The following is a 24,154-nucleotide window of genomic DNA, read 5'->3' as shown; positions in this document are numbered from 1 at the left end:
TTTGTTTGTTAGCTTTTTGGTCATGAATGTTTGTCTCTAATATTTAATTAACTGTGCATTTGTATTCAGATATCGCAGATCAAATTTATTCGTTCATTGTTTAATCATACGTTTTTTGATTGAGTTAAGTCTGCCAATTGATATTTTATCGTATGTTTTTCTTTGTTGTGATGTTATGCTATTGTTTCAGAAAAAGGGAGAAGGTTTGGATCCATTAAAACGTTTAATCCCGCTGCAAATGTTTGCACCTGTCCTAAGTCAGGAATCTGATGTACAGTAGTTGTCGTTTGTTTATGTAATATATACGTGTTTCTCGTTTCTCGTTTTGTTTATATAGATTAGACCGTTGGTTTTCCCGTTTGAATGGTTTTACACTAGTAATTTTGGGGCCCTTTATAGCTTGTTGTTCGGTGTGAGCTAAGGCTCCGTGTTGAAGGCCGTACTTTAACCTATAATGGTTTACTTTTTAAATTGTTATTTGTATGGAGAGTTGTCTCATTGGCACTCACACCACATCTTCCTATATCTACTTACGTTTATCTGATGTAATGTTTAATGAATCAGACAGTTTCTTATAAGTTTTATGTAATTTTTGATAAACTTAAAGTTTCCAGACTGACCATTTGCAAGAAAAATCCATTAGTTCTTGCACGATTAACAGTTTAACTCTTATATATTGACTACCTTTCCCTTAAGCTTTGCACTTAAAAACTTTTACTGATGTTAGTCAACATCTTGCATTGGTATAGTCCACTAATTTGATTAAATATACATTAGTTTTTTTGACAATGTATTTTATCAAAAGGGATTTATAAACTATTATGTTTGTACCAGATTGGATCCTAACATAATAAAACATTGCATAAATTGACTAATTTGATTTTAGTCGGAACATATTAACTGGATACACTTGTGTTGAAATGGGAATATTATAAACAGTGGATGTAGGATTTGGTTTCCGACAAGCTTCACAATTGTTATAAGAATATCAGACCATGTTATAAAAGTATTAGGAACAGCTCTAGAAGCTATTTGAAATGAGATTCTGATAGACTTTTCTACCTGGAAGATGTAATGTAAAAGTAGTTAAAGTTTTACAGATATTTTATTTGTGTTGAGCTATTGAGGCAGCAAGGCAATAAAGTATGCATTATCTCAAATGTTATGTAATGTGAAGTTTGCTTCAGAAAGCAGCTAATTTTATTGTAAACTACTGAAAATATTTTTGCTGATATTAAACAATTGTAGTGTTCAAATTGTGAAATGCATTTTTCCATTTGAATTTAAGAACTAAATCTATGAAACAGACAGCTTCAGGGAAAATTGTATTACATTTTAATAGACAAAAATGTAACAGTTCTTTTAACTGATGCTTTGAATAAGTTTACACATGACTAAACACATAACCTACAGTTTTTACTCAAGCTGTCCTAGGGGATATATTTTCTGTATAACAAATCATTTTGACAAAAAAGCTGTTAAGAATCCATAGCTATAATCTTTAACTGATTTATCCAGTTTTTAAATGGACTTCCTTCTACACCAGACATCCCTTGGGAAAATTTTATTACAGTTTGAAAAATGTAACTGTTATATTAACACAGATAATTGTAAGTCAAGATCATCACCAACAGATATTTTTAAGAAATTCTATTCCTATTATTTTCTCTTAATAGAAATGAATTGGCATTGCCATATTGAATAGACATGAATTTCATTTGGGGTCTTTTATAGCTGACTATGCAGTATGGGCTTTACTCATTGTTGAAGGCCGTATGTTGACCTATAGTTGTTAATTTTCTCGTCAATTTTGGTCTCTTGTGAAACAGTTGACTCATTGGCAATCATACCACATCTTCTTTTTTATATATGAAGACCTGTTTGGTGGCCTTGAAATGTTTTCTTCTCTTTGGTTTGGTTGGCGACTAGTGGCAGGTCCAAAAAAAGGGAAAGGTGTGTGTGTGTGTTTGGGGGGGGGGGGGCAATTAAGATTAATACAAAAATTTATATTAAAAAAAAATTTATAAAAAAAAAAAAAAAAAAAATTTATGATAAAAGAGATGATTTTTCATTTCCTATTGTTAATTATCCATTTTTAGATGGTGACGTTCCCTTGTCACCATCTTATGGTGTTTATATATCTCAACTTGTACGATTCGCTCGTGTATGTAACAATGCATCAGATTTTAGCGAGAGAAATTTATGAATTACTGAAAAATTATTACACCAGGGTTTTCGATATCACAAACTGGTCAAAACATTTACTAAATTTTATCACCGGTATAAGGAAATAATTCGTAAATATAACTCAACATGCAGACATCTTATACGTTCAGGTATTTCACATCCAAAATTTTATGGAAATATTCTTTATAAAGCACAAAAATGTCAGTATTCTCCTCAGAAACTAACAAAACCTTTAAATAGACTTATTAAAAGGGGATATAGTTACGATACTGTTGTCAGGTCACTAAAGATTGCATATTTTGGCTTTAACATTGATTCACTGATAGGGTCTTTGCATCGGAACTAAACACATTTATTTCTAAAAAAACAGTTGTTGGCATGACACGGGTTATGTTCTTCTCATATATTTTATGATAGTATGATACTAAACCCCTAACGGGAGGGATTGTACCTGATATTCATATGATGAAGACATAATCTTTCAATCAGTTTAATTGAGGTCTGGAGCTGGCATGTCAGTTAACTGCTAGTAGTCTGTTGTTATTTATGTATTATTGTCATTTTATTTATTTTCTTTTGTTACATCTTTTGACATCAGACTCGGACTTCTCTTGAACTGAATTTTAATGTGCGTATTGTTATTCTTTTACTTTTCTACATTGGCTAGAGGTATAGGGGGAGGGTTGAGATCTCATAAACATGTTTAACCCCGCCGCAATTTTGCGCCTGTCCCAAGTCAGGAGCCTCTGGCCTTTGTTAGTCTTGTATGATTTTAAATTTTAGTTTCTTGTGTATAATTCGGAGTTTAGTATGACGTCCATTGTCACTGTGCTATTGTGCATATTTTAGGGGCCAGCTGAAGGACACCTACGGGTGCGGGAATTCTCGCTACATTGAAGACCCATTGGTTGCCTTCGGCTGTTGTTTGCTCTATGGTCGGGTGGTTGTCGCTTTGACATATTCACCATTTCCTTTCTCAATTTTATCTGAATTTTTGCCAGTTTGGTGTGAGCCAATTAAGGCTCTATGTTGAAGACTGCACTTTGACCTATCATTGTTTACTTTTTACACATTGTGACTTGGAGGTAGAGTTTTCTCATTCACACTTTTAATTGTTTTGCTTTGTCCACTCTTTATAGGTCATGTAATACTGGAACTCACAAAGAATCATATAAGTAAAGTAAGTTTCAGAAAAACTTGCAATCAATTTTATTCATAAGATTTTTAAATGAAAAAAAATGCAGATTCTTATAGCTGAATGGATGACATTTTTAATAGCCATCTATTCTCCTTGATTTCGATTAAGTAGTTGAGAGCTTGACATTAGTTTTGAGTGATTGCTGCTTGGTGATCTAAATATCTGTATTGTGTAAATATGTGTTGTACTGTTGCCTACATTGACGTCACTTGACATTTTATTTAAATCATAGAAAAAACAGCTGATAAAATAAAGCCATTGAGAACAGTTTTAGAAATATGTTGTTTAAGTTGATTTGTCTGGTTATGTTTCTACTGCAATTAAAGGTGCAATAATGCAGATGAAAAATTACATATATTAACAAGTTATAATAAGAGTTATAACCTCATGTTCTTTTCATTTTTTTAACAATTTGGCATAAATTGCAAACTAAATCATCATGGTAAGAGTTATTGCCCTTGACATTCCTTCTGAATGTTAAGAAAATATGGAGTGCATCTGTTTTTTGCCTCTTACAACAAAAGATATAGATCATTGGTGAGTGAAGAAATATCAATATTTAGATAATTTATAATGGATATTTATACAGCTTATTGAAATGATGTATCAAGTTTATCTGGTTTATCTAAAGGGTGTGAAGATAATGATGCACTTTTTATCTATAATGCATTATAATACTGTTAAAACTGGGTGGTTTGCAACACGTCCTTCTGTAATGAAAAACAGTTATCTGTTATTAATTTACAACGTTAATGAAAGTGGATATTCCGTTTTACTTTTTGATGTTAACTATGAGTGGAAATTCCAAATCTTTTATTACGTTTTTTTTGAAAAATTGAATTATATTCATGGTTCATATCATAATGTAAAGCAGACATCATTTCTTTTAGTTGGTTAATTCTACCAATTCTTGAATCTGAATTGACTCAGGGATGTTAGGTTTTATTTCAAGGTCAATGCATGGTTCTCTCCAGCTTCCTCTACCAATACAAACTTACTGCCACCGAAATGGCATAATAGTGTAGAAAGTGGCTTTAAACATCAATCAATCAATCAGTCAATCAATCAATCTACCAATTCCTTGAACTGCCTTTGTTACTCTTTTTTTAGGGGTCTGTGTCTACTCTGTGATGCTCTGTCTGTGTATTTTTAGTGTACATTTACTCTTTTTTCTTTTTTTGTCTTTTTTTCTTGGCCCACAGCTAGTTGTCTTTCTTTCTGTAACTGTTGGTCTTGTTTTATCTCTTTAAGTCTTTAAAAGGGCTTAGATAGCAGAGTGGTCTAAGAAGTAGAACTACTGTATCACTAGCCTGTTAACACTTAGGTTGTGAGTTTTAATCCCGCATGTGGCGAGTGCCTTAGGTTGTGAGTTTTAATCATGCGTGGGGCCGGTGCATTTGACTCCAATTTTAATTGACCAGGATTGTCAATTTTCCTGACTAAAGGTTGTGTACTCTGGCTTCCTCCGCTAATAAAAACTGACCACTGCACAAATTGCACAATAGTGTTTGAAGTGGTGTTAAACAGCAATCAATAAATCAATTAATCATTGGCAATTTTGTGTTTTGATATTCAAGTATGTGCAAGGAATCTCAGAGGAATTTGATTATTTTACAAATTTAGGTCAAAAAGTGATCTTAAAACAAGAACAGGCTTTTCCATAATAGGAGAACCAGTTCTATAAATTTGATAAAAAATTGAAATGAGTTCTGTCCTTGAGTACTGTGGTATATAATTATCAGAGAATAATGTTGTGAGACCAATCAAAGAAGGTTATTACAATTGACATGGGATAATTGTCTTACATATAATTAAATTACTTAATGCTGGAAACTACATGACTTCAGTTTGGTTAACCCATAGTATTTATGTAAAAATATAAGCATGAGATGGACAGATAATTCCTTTTGTGCAGGTTTTGATGATAGTTATCAAAAATGAGAGTATTTAAATCATATTTTCAAATTGGAGGCTCGGTAAGCATACAGTTGAAATATTTTTATCATCAAATATAACAATTAATACATATATCTTATATCTTTTTTGTTACTTAAAAATTTAAAATATTGTTTTGAAGGTAGATCTTCTTCATTACTTTCTTTGACACAGGACAATACCTACTTGTGTTTGTTGAGTGCGTAACAATACAGTTTTGATCCCATAGTTGTTTTTGTACAATAGGTTTATGAAATTATATTTTATTTCCAATAAAACTCGCCATTTATGATTTGTATGCTTCCCATGAAAACATCACAACAATACATAGGAAAACAATAATGTAAAAGCTTGAAATAACTCATAATTTCATATTTGTAGCATAAAAAGTTATTATAAGAATTGAATAGTTATTTTTGTAATTTTATAGGGTTGCAAAATTTGATTGTGCAGTGGCAGTTTTAGTGCTTCTACACTTCATACAAAATTTGATTCGGTAAACATTTTTTGATCCCAAACAAATTGCAAAAAGAAGCATTCAATTATTAAATTAACACTACCGGTATACTTTATAGTTTAATCTAGACTTTAAAAGATATCTGACAGGTGTAGAATTGTTACCTTTAAACAAGAATGGAAATGAAATCAAATTTTTCTTAATTTTTCTTTCATTTGGGATGTCAAATAATTATTGAAAGGATTCAGGTTTGTAAATGAATTCAAAATATCTAAACATAAAACTAGAGATTAATAAATGTTACATGAACTGTCTTCTTTTTTTGCCATTTCACATAAATTCAAGTTACTTGATCCACTGAGAAAAGTTACTTCCCTTACCAATATGTATTTATCAATTCTTTTACAGCTAATTTCCTAATGCTTGTAGAGTAAAACGTTGGTTGGCTTGCTTGCTTTGTTTGTATAATTGTTTATTCAAGCTTTGTAATTAAGATTGACATCTCCAAACAATATATATGACATAGTTAAACCTGTATATATCATATTTAAATTCAATTGGACATTTTCCCAATATAATTGTACACTATACAAACAAAGCAAGCAAACTAACCAAAGTCTTCATCGGCATGCATTAGGAAATTAGCTGTAAATGCCATTGTTCTTTATAGGTGAACAACAAATTTTAAAAGTACTGTAGAGAGTAAACTCATATTGAATAGAGAGATAAATGCTGAAATTATTGATTGTGTTGGCCATAAATCAGTATTTGTGAACAGAGTGTATGTTTTAAACCAAAATTGTTAATCTTTGAAACAAAGAGTTGATTTTCACAAGATATCTCTTGATTAACTCTTTTTTCAGTGCTATTGATCATTACGATCACAAATGTTTGTAGCACTTGTATTGTTTTTTGCAACAGAAAGTTTCTTCTAAAAGACATAATCCTTGTAATATGCATATGTTTCATTTTTTATTTTGATGAGTGATGTTTGTTAAATATTGTAAGGTGTTCACATAGTATGAAATGCATAAAGTTAATATTGAAAAGTGTTTAGAAACAGGAAACTATCTTAATTAATCATTTTCTCATCTTGAAAAAAATTAGCACATTACTAAAACCCCATTATCACTGTTTCTTTACTGAAATCCTCCAGCTAACAAATGACTTTACAATTTTTCCTTTTCAATCATTTTCCACCTTATTTTCATGATAGAAAGTTAATTACAAATTATGCAGATAACAGAAAATCCAGTCAAAGAACTCATTACTGGCAAATTTTAAGTGTTTAATAATTAACTAAATTCTGTTAAATAGATATAGAAGTTACAAAGGGCAAAGTGACTTATCTCCCCTGAAATCATTTTAAAGTTGCTCAAGAAATGACTGTGAATGATAGCTTTTGGATCCTGGCTCACTGCTTGACAGTATAGGCAGGTGGGGCATTATGTCATTTTTGTTTATTGAATACTAAAACAATGCTTTGTGGGCTAACATTTTGTTTATTGGATATAAAAATAATGCATTGTGGGATATCATTTTTGTTTATTTGATACAAAAACAATGCATTGTGAGATACCATTTTTGTAAATTTGATACAAAAACAATGCATTGTGGGCTAACATTTGGTTTATTTGATACAAAAACAATGCATTATGTGGGCTAACATTTTTGTTTATTTGATACTAAAACAATGAACTGTGGGATGGATGATAACATTTTTCTAATTTTTATATTGAAATATACAGTTTATCTACATGTTTTGCTTGTCTAGCCTAAAGGGATAGTGTTCGCTATTGTCATCAATAGCTATATAGTTGGCATTCCAGTCCTCCATCCAATGCTCAGCCATATTACAGGTAATATAGTGAAACAATTGAAAAAAATGCTTCCCCTCTGAAATCATATTGACAACTGGGAGTCTGGGTTCAATTTTTTTTTATCAGTTTTCACTATGAATTTCAATTGTCTATCCAGGACTCCATGGCAGTTTCCTCCACCAATAAAAATTGACTGTCATTATCTCGGTCATTATATAACCAAGGTCATTAGATTTTATGTTAAACATCAACCAACAAATGATACAAAATAATGTATAGCAATTAATTATATAAAGCTGACGTATAAAGTCATTATTATACTAACTTCCTGAAAATTGTATATACATTTAAAGTGAGCCATTTCAACATCATAGATTTTCTGTGTTTAACTGTTAAAAGTAAATTCACAGCATGAAGTAGTTACGTAACCTTTTCAGTGTACTATAAATTCTCAGTCTGACACATAAAAAACCAGAAGAGAGTGAAAAAAAATATAAAGGAACAAGATCCATGATGTGTATCAGTTGATTATCAAATCTTACAGAGAATATTTTGTATAAATTATTGATAAAGTTGTCTTAAGACAATCGTCAAGCTATAACTGGTGACATCTGTATTCTGTTATGAATAAGATAGTTGACATTTGCATTAGGAAATTAGATTGAAATGGATGTCAGCGGAAAATTGTAGTGTATTAAAACCATTCTTGATAAGAATTTAAGATTGACTGTATATATCATCAATGACACTAATTCTGCATTCAATAAACAGCATCCATCTTCTCTCCAGTAATGGGGGATGATATTACGGAAGAGACAATTGAAGCAGCCAAATGTCCCCCCTATAATTAGATTTCCAGGAAAAACATTTAATGTCTGAATATTGTTTGGTGGAAATTTGTTATTGTTTAAATTATTCTTGATTTATTGACCAATAAAAGTAAAATGCATTCAATTTTTGTTTTTATGCAGCCATTTTGTCTAGTCTTGAGGTTTATGATTTGCATATATTTAAGGAGGAAAAATATGTATTCCTGTATTGTTTGTTAATTCTACAGTAATTGTGAATTGTTTCACTTCAGTCTTCTTATTTACAATTTGTACAGGATGCAAAGATTTGACAGAACTGAATCATACCTTAATTTTTAATTTCTAAAAAAAACATTTTTTTAGAGTTACTCATCCTTTGTAACTGAACATAAGGACTCAATACATAGGTGTCAATTAAAACCTGTATTTTTTCTCTGTTTTTTGTGGTCTGCTATATCCTTGAAATATATAATTTTCAACACCATTTAAAGCTGAAACTTCATACTGCAAGACACTTAAAAAAAAATCACTAACACCATAGGCAGATCCAGGGGGGCCCCCCTTTCATTTGAAAAATTTGGTTGATTATATATAGAAAATAAATGAAGCATGACTGGAACGGTCCCCCCTTAGGTCAGTCAGCACCCCCCTATGAAAAGTTCTGGATCCACCACTGAACACAACATGTCTAGCATTGAAAAACATGAATGACTGAAGTACATGGTTACTAGTAAGCCTTGAAGATGCCCAAAACATAATTGATTATATAAACTTTATAGTTGAAAAATTTCTCAGTGAAGTTTAGCTGGAAGATAACAAACTTATTAGAAGATATTTTTGAAAACTTACATTTGTATCTTTGGAAAAATGCTACCTGTAATGTGTTCGAAATGTTTATAAATAACTATCAGAGATTTACCCTATCTTAACCTAGGCAAAAGTTCTGCTGTAAGATCTGTTCTTAAAATCTTTCAAGTTATCCAAGTGTAGAATTTAATTTGCTTACCTTTCCAGAGCACCTGAGTCACCCTCGGTTTTTAGTTGGGTTCGAGTTGCTTAGTCTTAAGTTTTCTATGTTGTGTCTTGTTTACTTTTATTTGTCTTTTTTCCTTTTTTAGCCATGGCTTTGTCAGTTTATTTTTTATCTACGAGATTGGATGTCCCTGTTGTATATTTGCTCTTTTAATGTGTTTCTAATGAAAAAATAAAAAGTCTGAAGGCTACATCTTTAATGTTTAAAATAACATTAAAATTTATAAGGCTTTTTTGTCATAAAACTTTACTCAGTACTTGATTGTGGTGAAGAAAATTATTTGACCTTGTCTTTGGGGGTTGATTCAGATCAACATAATTTGACCTTGTCTTTGGGGTGTTGAATCAGAAGAACATAATTTGACCTTGTCTTTGGGGGGTTGATTCAAAAGAACATGATTTGACCTTGTCTTTGGGGTTTGATTCAGAAGAACATAATTTGACCTTGTCTTTTGGGGATTGATTCAGAAAAAAACATTATTTGACCTTGTCTTTGGGGGTTGATTCAGAACAACATGATTTGACCTTGTCTTTGGGGGTTGATTCAGAACATTATTTGACCTTGTCTTTGGGGGTTGATTCAGAAAAAAACATTATTTGACCTTGTCTTTGGGGGTTGATTCGGAAGAACATTATTTGACCTTGTCTTTGGGAGGGGTGATTCAGAAGAACATGATTTGACCTTGTCTTTGGGGGTTTATTCAGAAGAACATAATTTGACCTTGTATTTGGGGGTTGATTCAGAAGAACATAATTTGACCTTGTCTTTGGGGGTTGATTCAGAAGAACATTATTTGACCTTGTCTTTGGGAGTTGATTTAGAATTATTTGATCTTGTCTTTGTGGTTGATTCAGAGGATACAGGATGGGGCCTGTCCTTTTTTGGGAAAAAAAGGGTTGATAATATAGGGAATTACTGAAGCATGACTGGAGTGGGCCTCCTCTTAGGCAATCATTGGGCCCCTACTTATGAAAAATTCTGGATCTGCCACTCTGGTAAGTTGATGTTTAGTATATAACTCAGAACAATGCAATTTTCAATCAATAGTTATTTAATCAATCTGATGAATCTGGCACCTTTTAGTTGATGATTCCACTAATTCAGACCTTGTTAGTAATTATGACAATTGTACCATAATGTTGAATAATGATTAGGACAAATTGATTTCCTAACCTTTGAATGACCAGGAGTTCATTGTTCTTTAATGATGACTTTGTCATGACATTAATTGTCATCATTTGATACTGTTAAATTGTTTCTAGTAAAATTGATTGAGTCATTAACTTATGTGGAGACAAAGCCATTGGAAAAATGATACCTAAACACTTATTTTAACAATTTAATAAAAAAAAAATATGTTTTCAATTGTTTAGGTGAGACAAAACTGTTTCATGTTGTTTAAAAGAACATTGATAGAGATAATACCTTTGAAAAAATATTCAAATGTTGTAAATACAATATGTTTGGTCCAAATGATTTATTAACTCGCACTCTCTGGGAACTGATAGTGCTCTAAATGTATGTAACATGGTAATAAAAATTAGGGTAGATCATGCTCAGTCATCAGTTGCCTATGCAGTATTTTGTGGTCAAAAGTGTTTATCTTTTTGTTATTTTACTTTTTAGCCCACCTGGCCGAAAAGGCCAAGTGAGCTTTTCTCATCACTTGGCGTCTGGCGTCCGGCGTCCGGCGTCCGTCGTCGTCGTCCGTCGTCCTCGTTAACTTTTACAAAAATCTTCTCCTCTGAAACTACTGGGCCAAATTAAGCCAAACTTGGCCACAATCATCATTGGGGTATCTAGTTTGAAAAATGTGTCCGGTGACCCGGCCAACCATCCAAGATGGCCGCCATGGCTAAAAATAGAACATAGGGGTAAAATGCAGTTTTTGGCTTATAACTCAAAAACCAAAGCATTTAGAGCAAATCTGACAAGGAATAGAATTGTTAAACAGGTGAAGATCTATCTGCCCTGAAATTTTCAGATGAATCGGATAACCCGTTGTTGGGTTGCTGCCCCTGAATTAGTAATTTTAAGGAAATTTTGCTCTTTTTGGTTATTATCTTGAATATTATTATATATAGAGATAAACAGTAAACAGCAATAATGTTCAGCAAAGTAAGATTTACAAATAAGTCAACTTGACTGAAATGGTCAGTTGACCCCTTTAGGAGTTATTGCCCTTTATAGTCAATTTTTAACCATTTTTCGTAAATCTTAGTAATATTTTACAAAAATCTTCTCCTCTGAAACTACTGGGCCAAATTAATCCAAACTTGGCCACAATCATCTTTTGGGCTAGTCGTTTGAAAAATGTGTCCGGTGACCCAGCCATCAAATCAAGATGGCTGCCATGGCTAAAAATAGAACATGGGGTAAAATGCAGTTTTTGGCTTATAACTCAAAACTGAAAGCATTTAGAACAAATCTGACGTGGGTAAAATTGTTTATCAGGTCAACATTTATCTGCTCTGAAATTTTTAGATGAATCGGACAACCCGTTGTTGGGTTGCTGGCCCTGAATTAGTAATTTTAAGGAAATTTTGCTCTTTTTGGTTATTATCTTGAATATTATTATAGATAGAGATAAACTATAAACAGCAATAATGTTCAGCAAAGTAAGATTTACAAATAAGTCAACATGACTGAAATGGTCAGTTGACCCCTTTAGGAGTTATTGCCCTTTATCGTCAATTTTTAACCATTTTTGTAAATCTTAGTAATCTTTTACAAAAATCTTCTCCTCTGAAACTACTTGGCCAAATTAATCCAAACTTGGCCACAATCATCTTTTGGGTTAGTAGTTTAAAAAATGTGTCCGGTGACCCGGCCATCCAACCAAGATGGCCGCCATGGCTAAAAATAGAACATGGGGTAAAATGCAGTTTTTGGCTTATAACTCAAAACCCAAAGCATTTAGAGCAAATCTGACGTGGGGTAAAATTGTTTATCAGGTCAACATTTATCTGCTCTGAAATTTTTAGATGAATCGGACAACCCGTTGTTGGGTTGCTGACCCAGAATTGTTAGTTTTAAGGAAATTTTGCTGTTTTTGGTCATTATCTTGAATATTATTATTGATAGAGATAAACTGTAAACAGCAATAATGTTCAGCAACGTAAGATTTACAAATAAGTCAACATGATCGAAATGGTCAATTGACCCCCTAAGGAGTTATTGTCCTTTATAGTCAATTTTCAACAATTTTTATAAAATTTTCATTAAAATAAAATAACATTTTCCACTGAAACTAATGGGCCAAGTTCATTATAGATAGAGATGATTTTGAGCAGCAAGAATGTTCAGTAAAGTAAGATGTACAAACACATCACCATCACCAAAACACAATTTTGTCATGAATCCATCTGCTTCCTTTAATATTCACATAGACCAAGGTGAGCGACACAGGCTCTTTAGAGCCTCTAGTTTTGCCATGGCAAAGTAAGTTTTTCTTTAACTATTGTTTTGATTACCCATTGGTATCTTCTGGATTTTTTTCAAAAGGTTGGGAATTGAAAAGGGGGGGGGGGGTAAACAAAGAATCAGTCTTCCTCACTCTGGTGACATTCAACTATCATATTTGTATTTTGGCCGCATAAAATAAATGTTATAGTCTGTACTTACAATCAACAGTGATAATAAGTATGATCTATTTATTTTTAAACATCAGTTATTGAACTTATGGTGACATTTAAATGGCTTCAAAAAATAAATGATTTTCTTTCATATTTTGTAACTGGAATGAATATTTAAGAACAAAGATCAACTAAGATACTTACTCAGCAGGTTACTTATAACAGTAAATACATTAGCATACCATCATAATCATTAAATCAGTACATTAGCGATTTTGAAAAAGGTATTTTGAAATATTTATTAACAATTGGGAATTTTAATATTTCGCAAGTCGTAATAGCGTTTAAAAGTTTGCAGTTTGCAACATATTATAAGATTTAAAGAAAGTAATTAATCAAATTTATTAAATTTTTCTTCATTAAATTTATTAAATTTTTATTTTGCGTTATTGATAAATGGACTTGATGTTGAAAAATAATATGGAAAATTGATAACCTTAAAATCTCTATAAAGAACATATAAAATAGGAACAATTAATTAATCAACTACTATAATAAGAAATAAATCATACAGTATGGAATGCATTTAGAAAAATGTTATTTGTTTAGTTTTTTTATTGTCCTGGGGAGGAATCATTAATAGGGTAATCTCTTATCCAGAGCTTTTCAGAGCAGTTATTTCATTGAATGCTGCATCAATGAATACTGCAGACAGACAGTTAATGTTGCAATCTTTATAATTATTATCTACAAAGAAATTGAGTCTGTCTGAATATTGAGATGTGCAAGAATGTGCGAAAATGAACACTAAATAAATTGTAAAGTTAAAATCTTATTCAATTGTTAGAAATAATAGCTATCACAAAGATTGGGTTTGAAAAGCTAAATGTTCTTCAATTTGTTATCTTAGGACTGCTGTACCACCTATTTTCAAGTTAAAGATTGTATTTTGGAGTTGGAACCTATGCATTATATTACATTTAGAATAGAGAATTGATTCATTTAATTTGTTATTAGATAAGATTGAAAGCTCCTAGAAACATATTTATTCACTTTACTCTTGCTAATTAATCTAAAGAGACTGGGAAAGTCTAGAGACAGTAAAATTTCATCATGTTTGCTGTAATATTTCATCATTTATAGAACTGATAGAATTTTAATGAATCAAATTCTAGTCTTTCAGTCTACCATTTCAAATTAAAAGAAAAGAGAGAAAATCTAGGGCACCTGAGTGCACCCTTTAGGTATTTGATTGGGTTTGCACCCCATCATTCTTTATTTTTTTGGCCAAATTTTTTTTAATTCTTTTTATATTTTGCCAATTTTTCTGCACTGTTTGCCCATTATTGTCTATTCTGTCAATGAAAGGTCCTGGAAACATAACATTTACTTTGAATTGCCTGATAACATTAGATAATACTTATATGTATAATATTGAAACATTTATCAGTTTAATGTTTGATACAGTATTCTATGATGAATTTTAAGTGTTTTTAATTTAGTCTACTGGTCTCAAGGGAATAGATCATTTTCACTAGTAGCATTGGAAAATAATCATTATTATTTGTATAATGATTTTTTTTTTCTGTAATGTTGAAGCTTTAATTTTATCTTTCGTTTTTTTTGTGGGAAATGCTGGGATATAGCCTTTTATGCTCATGCAGCGTTAAGCTTTTTCTCCCCAAGTGAATAGTTGATTGTGAATGGTTCGATGTACTTTGCTGTTGAAATTTGTTGGCATCATTGAATGTTTTAATTAGAATACAGAATGTTTTCAAATCTTAAAGAAATTTGTCTTTGACATTATTTCAATTTTCCTAACAAAATCTAATTATATGGAATCCAATATTCAACGCCATACAACATATGCAGATCAAATTAATTAAGTCAGCAAGATTGATTTCCGTACTAGAATGAGAATTTCTCACCTTTAAAGAAAAATTATTAATGGAAATTCTTGTATATTAAGATGAACATACTTATCCTTTTTAGTGAACTAAGGACTTATAGGAACTTATAACTTTCCGCTTGACATCAACAATATTTGATTAAAACTGTTTATAATGTTTTGCTTGGAATAATTATATAGACTACCAGCCTGGATCAATTATTTATTTAGGAGTATAAAACTGGCAAAATGTATTAATAAGATAAAAAATTTACGATAAAAACATTAGAAAAACACCAACCATGTGACGGAAAGCTGGTAGAATCTATTAGTGCTAGATCTACTGTTAATATAACACATGATTGATTTTTTTGAGAGCCTAAGGGTAATAACAGCTCATCTTTTGGCTCCTGTTTATACCAAAGGATTAATCTTCCTCAAAATCGTAACTAATATTGTTAAAGTTTATCAATATGATATAATTGACACAATGTGTAATGATTGATTTTGATGAGATGTGAGAAGCCTTTACTTAACGCCAGCTGACATGAAGTTATTGGTGATTTCACAGAATTTCACTTCATTCAGGAGGATTTAAGTTCAGATTTTCAATCAATTGAATTTACATTTGAAGGAATTTGGATAAAATTTCAATACATTGAATAGTGATGGTGGATTAGAATTATTTCAAAATGTCCTACAGGTCGTCATCGTCCTTCCCTGATATCCCTGACATGGTAAGTCTTGTCTACATCACACAAAATCAATCAGATATATATATTTTTCATTTGGAGGAAAATATTAATAGATTTTGCCTATGATTAGTTATTAACATTAGCTTTGTTTTAAACATCTGGTTACAATTTATGCATGGATAACAATAAAAATTTAATTGATTTCATGTAGACTGTTGATGAGTTCCTTGTATTTTTCATATAAAACTATAAAAGTGCTGGATCAGTATTTTAAAATTTAAAAAAAGGGGGAGGCAATTTTTTCAATGTCTAAAAGTGAAAATTTAATTTGCTGCTGGACTCTTAAACAGCCACCCATCATTATCATCTTTAGTTATGGTTTGTGGGTCAATTGGGTATAGTTCAATTTAAACCACTAATTAAGATTTTCAACAAAGTTATTTTTATTTTCCTATGGTTTGTATGCTGAATAGGGCTAACCATGCATGAAATAAAATTTCAAAGAAAATATATTTTTTCCACAATCCACAAAAAATAGTATCTTTGAAATTGAAAGTAAATCAATTCAAAGTAGTTAAGTCTAAACTAATGTCATTACAACAAAAGGTTAAATGGTCATTACAGTTTAATTGAAGAAGTTAATGGTGTCACAAATGATTGAGACTTTACTTGCTCAGTGTTGAATTTTCTATGTAGCTTCTTAAATTTGTAGACTGTTTGTCTTTTCATTATTTTTTGCTACTTGTCGGGGTCTTAAATGTCACTGTCTCTTTGACTCATGAATCCACAGTCCCTTTGGTAACATACCCCCCTTTTTTTACGCTTGGAAAATCTACAGGTGTTACATAATGCAATAATTGTGTCTTTTGCAAGTATATTTTCTCCCCCCTTATCCAGTAGATTTGATAATAATCTTACATTTAATGATAAGCATTATTATTGTGGTTCATCCCTGTTAATTCACAACATTTTGTTTTTTTATGTTTGTTTTGGGGTCACATAACTTTAAATGGTCAAAATAAGTAGGATGTTCATATTATGCAGTCAGTGGCACAGCTGTTTATTTAAGTAGCATGATATGGTCATATAATGAAGTCATTGCACAGCTGTTTATTTTAAGTAGCCCTTGGTTAGATTTGAATAAAATGTTACATTAGAATATGAACTTGTTTGAGGCATTTTTATGTCACTAAAATAGTACATGCATAAAATCATTAAACTTTACAAAATGACAATTGATACTCTTAAAAATTTATGACTATCCAATTGCAATCAATATTAGTTTAGTTATGGATGAAGTAACAGAAAATTCAAAACCACAGTTTAAGGATGTACACCTCTGAAGAGCCAAAATTTTCTAGAATAAAACTTTTTTTCTTAACCTGATTTTTGGATTTATATGACTGTAAAAAAATAATTGGTGAAGAAAAAATCATATGGTGCTGCACTTTTTTTGCTACGGCCCTTTGGAGATACCAAATTTTGATGATTTTCCCATTTTTCATAAATTTTTACCTATTTTTGGGCTTAAAAAAATCACAGTTCCATAATTAAACTTTTTTTCATACTTACAATAAAGATGAACTGGACCAATCTGAATAAATTTAACTAAAAAAACTATTGGTAGGTGTTAATATAAAATAGTTTTATCATATTTTGATGCTTTTTTGTGTCAAATTTACAACTTATGCTGTCAATTTTGTAAATTTGTTATTTTTCTCAGTTTTAAGAACAAAATGCATATTATTTCAAATTTTTTGTTATAAACGATTGAAAAATACCTATCTAAGAAATTTGAAAAGACAAAAATAATATGGGATGTACAAGATTCTTGTAAAGTCACTTTTTGTACCCCTCACCCATTTTCTCAAAATTTTGGCTAAAAAGACTGACTTGATTGGTTGTAAAATTCGAAAACCGGATAACTCAAAAACTATTCATTGTAAATACACAATTTTTTCTCAGAGTTATATTTGATTATAATATTTAAAAAAATCATTGATATTTTCCACTTGTTTCACATGTTTTGGAATTGATTCCAGAACGAGATTTCAACGAGACTGAAATGTTAGAAGAATATATCCTTAAGAGCAGTTAGAGGTTCCTATTTTTTACAGCTTAATTTAAATAATATCAGCAAAGCTGTGATGAAGGATATTTTTTTTATAAATACTTGCATAAATTTGAACTGACTTCTTAAACCAGGAACTGAATTTTCGGCTCTCCCTTGACACCATTTGCTAGTATGGTCTTGAGGAAACAATGATAGTCTGTAGGAAGGGGACAATAAATGGCTGACCCGTGTTAAGAGAGAGCCATATCTCTTGCACATAAAAGACACCCTTGTAGATTTTTTAAAAGGACATGCTAATGCGGGCCTTGTAGAACTCGCACCGGCAAAGTAGAAAGGGATTAATATAAGTTGCAAAACTTGTTTCCAAATCCACTATAAATAAATATGTTTAATTAAACTTAAAACTAACCCAAAATTGTTTAAAAACAGTATTCTGGCTGCTTTGCACCAGGAAACTACAATGTCTAGCATTGGTTAGTTGATAAATATACTTCATTTCCGATTATCGTGCTGAATATGAATTAATTTGGAATATAAATATGAATACATTGATGAAGTGTTATGCAACTTTATTAGGTCTCAGAACAATACTCAATTATTGGTCTATAAGAGTGATGTATAGTTCTCAGCTTATTGATAGAATTTATATTCAGATCATTATCAAATCTAATGCATTACAATATTTTATCAATTGCTTATTACATTAATTCTCTATGGCTTTATGGATTTGCATGGTCATTTAATAGATCTTGTGGTCAACACATGGTCAACTGAGTCTTCTAGTGGGATATATTAGCACCATCATTACAGGAGAGAATTATGTAATATTTCATTCAAAGGAAAAGATACAATTGCCTGGGGGTCAAATGGGCTTGAAATTGAATGATTGTATGACAAATTTTCAAAACTGCAAGAATAAATGTTGAATTCATGTATTTGCTATTTTAACTTTTCAGCTATAATGCAGTCATAAAAAGACAATAAACCTTACTACTGTATCCCCTCATTACTGGACATTTCATAGGTTTCCATAAAATTTCCATGTCACAATAGAAAAATGTCTAATGTGACAGAGGTAAAGTGATTGTTGTATGAAGTCAAAACCACATGTGATGCAGATACCCTGACCAACTGTTTCAGATTCCAAAATAGTGATATATATAGTCTTATAAATTCAGTAAAATCTAGTGAAATTACCAAAAATCCTGAATATTCCAAGATACTAAGAAATATCATAGACTGTAACTGTAAACTCTTTGAGGCAATTTCTGTTACTGGTGAGACCTTCAAAACTGCAGTTAATGTAAGGAAATACATGTACAACCTTTCCCAAGGATCAGTTTAAAGTTCCCATTGAAGGAACTAAACAGAAAACAATAGCTATTGTATTTATTCAATGGGCCAGTTCATTTTGAAAAAATTAAAGCTTGGTCAGACTTAAAACCCCAACTGATTTTAAGGAAACTTTTTCTTTCCCTTCCAATAATAAATCTACATGTAGATATACAGGCTGTTATCTTTTCTCTGGTCGAGTTGTTGTCTCTTTGACATTTTCCCCATTCTCAAATTTATACAGTGAGTTGTATGTATTGGATTCTGAATGACAGTTCTTAGAGGGATATTGATTCAGTTGCATTATTTAAAAACCTCCCAATAATTTTTGGATTTACTGTAACTACAAAATCAGTTTGACAGTCACATTGTATCATTATAGCTGTTTCTGTTATTTCTGTGTTACTCTCAGAGCAGTAGAGTAAGCCAATTTATCACTCTTTAGCTGCAATTTCAGAATGTAACAGACTGTAAAATTTGATGCCTCGATGCCTCAGAGCAAAAGAAAATTTATACAACTATTAGACAGGCTAAGTCAAGGCCAAATCTTAAGTCCAGTGTTGCAGAATCCCAGTAACCAATAATGTCTATGTATGTATAGTGAATAGAAGTAAACTAGACCAAAGGCAAATTGTTTAAGTTAATGATAAATATTGATTCAACTTTTTGAACGTTTACCCATGGACATTTTTCAGATTGAACGATGAACAATAGCTTTGATTATTTTGTTGAATATTTTATCAAATTTTTATAGCAAAAGTAACTCTATTCGGAAAATATTTCATTTATTATGAAATGAATTCAATCGTTTAGCAATAAATTATTTAAAACGATATGTCAACCTGAATTCTGATGGGAGATATTTGTATAATTTTGTAAAAATTTATTAATAGGTTTTCACTTAATTATGACTTTAATTACTACTATTTGGATATTACTACTGTAGCTAGGACATAACACAAATAGAAGTGGAATGAGAAAGATTTTTCATGCCTAATTGCCTATCAAGTTATTTATATAGTATTAATTGAGGTATCAGACAATGCAGTTTGTTTTTTCCTGTAAGGGAACAATCATGTAGCTTCGAGGGGGGGGGGGGGGGGGGTGGGGGGGGGGGGGGTATGTTTTTTTCCCTTAAAAACATATTCTGCTCAAGCAGATGTAAAAAAAAAAACTATGAAAACAGATTTTCCCCATGCCTAATAGTGTTAAATATTGAAGAAAAAAACCAATTTGATAGATAGCGTCAAGAAAATAAATAAAAATATTGGCCCCTTCTTTATTCACTTATATTTTTGTACATCACCAGATGTCACAAAGGGTATATGTATAGGTTGAGGTCCAATGTGCAGAATCCCCAGATATCTGTTGTATAAGACTGCATGTCGACCGAAACATTTGTTATGTTTTTGAGTTTTTGTCTAATAGATGAGAGGGGCCTTGGTTGCCAAGTGGTCTAAGTAGTTCTATTACTGTAATCATTATCTATAGCCAGTCAACACTGAGGTTGTGAGTTTAAACTCAGCTGGTGGGTGTGCACTTGACTCCAATCTTAATTGACTAGGATTGTCAGTTTTTCTAGCGAAGGTCATGGTTTTCTCTGTGCAATTGGGCTTCCACCACCAATAAACTGGCGGCCATAAAGTAGGCCAAAAGTGGCGTTAAAACACAATGAATCAATCTAATTGACGAAAAATTCTGTTTATACATATTTTTTATAATTTCTTTTTCTGTCTGGTAAGATGACATTTTGACCTTGGAATCTGAGGCAGACATAACACTTTCATTTAACCTTGATTGACTCCTTAAGGTTACTATAGCATTTGATGATAATTTTTTGGTGCGGACTCTGGTGAGTTTCTGATGATAGAATGTTCATACTTTGTTTGTTGTATGACTCTAAAGAAGACCAATGTTGACATATCTTTAGAAATTGGAAGCATGGCAAGATTGATACCAATTACTGGTAATAATCAGCCATTGACCTTCCATTGACTTATATTATCTTCCATGCAGAAGATCTGTAAACAAAAATGGAAAAAATGGCAAAATAATGATATTTATAGGAAAATAAATGATTTTGTATGAAGACTGATTATCGAATCAAAGTAGCAAATCTGTTTGGTTGACCACACTTTAGTTTTCAATTAAGATACCAGTATTGTACAAGGATTAGTATTCTATCTCAATTTCCGAAGGAGTCAGAGATATAAAGAAATATCATACTCTCAGTATTAATCTGTGGTAGTTATTAGACAATTCATTGACAGACTGGATTATTAAGAAAAGTAGACGATGGGGATACATTGAACGAGACAGCAAACCAAGAACAAAGATAACCAATAGAAATTCTCATAGGCGGATCCAGGGGGGGCCTGGGCCCCCCCTTTCGAGGGAAAAATTTGGTTGATTATATAGGGAATCATTGAAGCATGACTGGAGCGGGCCCCCCCCCCTAGGTCAGACTCAGAGGGCCCCCCCTTAGGAAAAGTTCTGGATCCGCCACTGATTGTGGATGGCAATATATAATTAAGGTTGGCACGTACGTTTGTACTCTTTCATAGGATACATTTTTGTATTTGTGCTTTTTAAAATGGACATTTCCACTTTTTATATAAACATTTGTGCTTTTACAATTTTTGCTTCTTATGACTTTCCTCTTATTTTATACAAGCTTAGGACCTGTAGGTAATGGTAGGTTTGACCTGGCATAGATAAAGTCATAATTTTCATTATGGTTAAAAGTTTAATAGTAATTTTATAGCACATTCATCTTAAAAGTAATTTTATGGCACCTTAGTACAGAGCTAATAGAATACATTCTAAAGACACAGAAACATGTTTTAAGCCATCACAGGTCTGTTTTCACTGATTATCTGGCGCTGGGAATGAACAGATTAAGCTCTTGTAATCTATCCTTGCTGGTATATCTCCCACATTTAAAATAAATATTCTAGTTTCTCTTCCTCAATTCCTAACTTTAACTTTAAACTCTTTATTTAATAGTGCAAATGTCCATAGTGTTTTGAGCGCATATGTCCTATCATATTACAGGTAATACCCCAGTCCCGCGAGGCCACGATCACACTACGATCTGTGAAAAAAATACAAATTTTGATGATCGTAGTGCAGTCGTGTAGATCGCAGTAAGGTCGTATCACGGTCGTGGTGTGGTCTTCAAGATCGTGAAGAGCGTGGCCAACTTTGAACATGTTCAAAACAATCGTGGTGCGGTCGTGGCGAAATCAGATCGTAGTAGAAGAGAAGTGAGAGCGCACTAAGATCGTAGTAAGATCGCAAAGGTCGCTGTACAATCGTAGCGAGAGCGTGATTCTATTCGGAGAATCTGTGCTACCATCGCACAGCGACATTATCACGACCTCACTACGACCATCACGTTCTCACTGCAACCCAACTACGCTTCCACTACGACTATAACACGCTGTTCACGACCATAGTACGATTTTAGCACACCCTTGCCGTCCTTATCACGCTCTTCTTACGACCTGACTACGTTCACACTACGACCATCATTCTCATTGTCATTTTCACATAAAATATATAAAAAAGCTCCCTAGATTTTGTTTGTTTGAATGTATTTATCCATTTGCTCTAACGGCTTAACCATGCTTCTCGTTTTTATATAGATTAGACCGTTGGTTTCCCCGTTTAAATGGTTTAACACTAGTAATATTTTGAGTCCTTTATAGCGTGCTGATTGAAGTGAGCCAAGGCTCCGTGTTGAAGACCGTACCTTGGCCTATAATGGTTTACTTTTATAAATTGTTACTTGGATGGAGAGTTGTCTCATTGGCACTCATACCACATCTTTCTATATATATTGATACATCTATGTCATCTCTGCTATCGTTCACTAAAATATCGTCATTGAGCTTTATGGACCAGCAATAGGTTGTAATTTAGGTTGTATTGGTCGGTCCGACATCTCTGCTTGATCAGGATTCGTTACTTTGCTCCCTCTGCATCTACATCAACTCCTACCACCATGCCCACATGTTCTGGTAGATTTTGGTGACATGACTGTATTGTTTCCTAGAAATCTACGATTTAATCAGAAAAAGAAGGAATTGAACTGTATTGATATGGAACACGATGTTGACGTTATTGCTGAGAACGTAGTAAGATCGTGCTACGAACGTAGTATAATCGTGGTAAGAACGTGTTATAATCGCAGTAAGATCTTGTTGCAATCGGATAACTTGTGGTATGGTCGTAGTGAGAACATGAAGAGCGTAGAAAGATCTTGATAAGCGTAGTGAGGTCGCAGAATAAGCGCGGTGAGAACGTGGTATAATCGTAGCGGGATCTTTGTAGAAGCGTAGAGAGGACGCAGTAGCATCGTGAAAGCAACGAAAATTTACATTTTCATGCCGCTCATACCGCGACCTCACCACGATCTAAATTTATTTTAGATCGCGGTGAGCGTGGTGCGATCATGGTCTAGTGGGACTGGGGCTTTAAAAAGAACAAATGTTCTATCATGTTACATGTAAAAAGTGCAAATGTTCTATTGTGTAATAGGTAAAAAAGCACAAATGTCCTATGGTGTTACAGGTAAAAAAGTGTATATGTTCATTTGTAAAGTTTTTACCCATATCTATAGACATAACAGATGGTGATGCAGTCGCTGCTAAAAATTTTGAGGATGCTAAGGATATATACTGTAAATTCAGAAATTATTGCGATGTTTTTATTATTGGGGAAAATGCAACAGGGTTATAACATCAATAATTTGAACTTGCATTTTGAATTTTTTGATATGAATTAAACAGGATTTTTCTTGATATCTCAAAATGACAATAATAAATGCACGCAATAATTTCTAAATATACAGTATATAACCTTAGCATCTCATTTCCCTCTGTTTATTAGAATGACTTCCATGAAATTTTATTGAATTTAATTTTAAAAGAAAGTTGGGCATTATATTCAAATCTAGAAAATGCAATCATTTGCAAAGTGAAATAGTAATCTTTGCCAAGTTCATGCAGTAATGTGACCTTAAGTATTTACCAGGAAAGTAAACATATTAATAGGTCAGGGAGCAAGAAATAGTTTATCTTTTGATCTGAGTTCTAAGTACTTGTATTAAGTATTGAACAATAGGTTTAGACTTATGTGACTGTTTAT

At 32.1% G+C, this 24,154-nt stretch overlaps 1 protein-coding gene across 5 annotated transcripts in view; it reads left to right on the top strand.

Moving 5' to 3' along the window:
- LOC139485366 (transient receptor potential-gamma protein-like) overlaps positions 1 to 24,154 on the top strand; it is a 116,437-nt gene that overhangs the window by 17,876 nt on the left and 74,407 nt on the right. For 2 of the 5 annotated variants that reach the window (XR_011655302.1, XM_071269802.1), the window contains exon 1: positions 15,092 to 15,639. The exons of 1 other annotated variant lie outside the window; for it this stretch is intronic. Coding sequence is in view for 2 of the 4 variants with exons in the window: in XM_071269802.1 (XP_071125903.1) it covers positions 15,595 to 15,639 (45 nt within the window). In the remaining 2 variants the exon portion in view is untranslated. Of the gene's footprint in view, positions 1 to 15,091; positions 15,640 to 24,154 lie in introns of those variants that run through there. 2 more of the 5 variants (XR_011655303.1, XM_071269803.1) reach the window with 1 other exon arrangement.

This window comes from Mytilus edulis, chromosome 8 (assembly GCF_963676685.1).
Source record: "Mytilus edulis chromosome 8, xbMytEdul2.2, whole genome shotgun sequence".
NCBI lineage: Eukaryota > Metazoa > Mollusca > Bivalvia > Mytilida > Mytilidae > Mytilus > Mytilus edulis.
The sequence above is the reverse complement of the archived record's forward strand: the minus strand, read 5'-3'. Positions and strand labels throughout refer to the sequence as shown.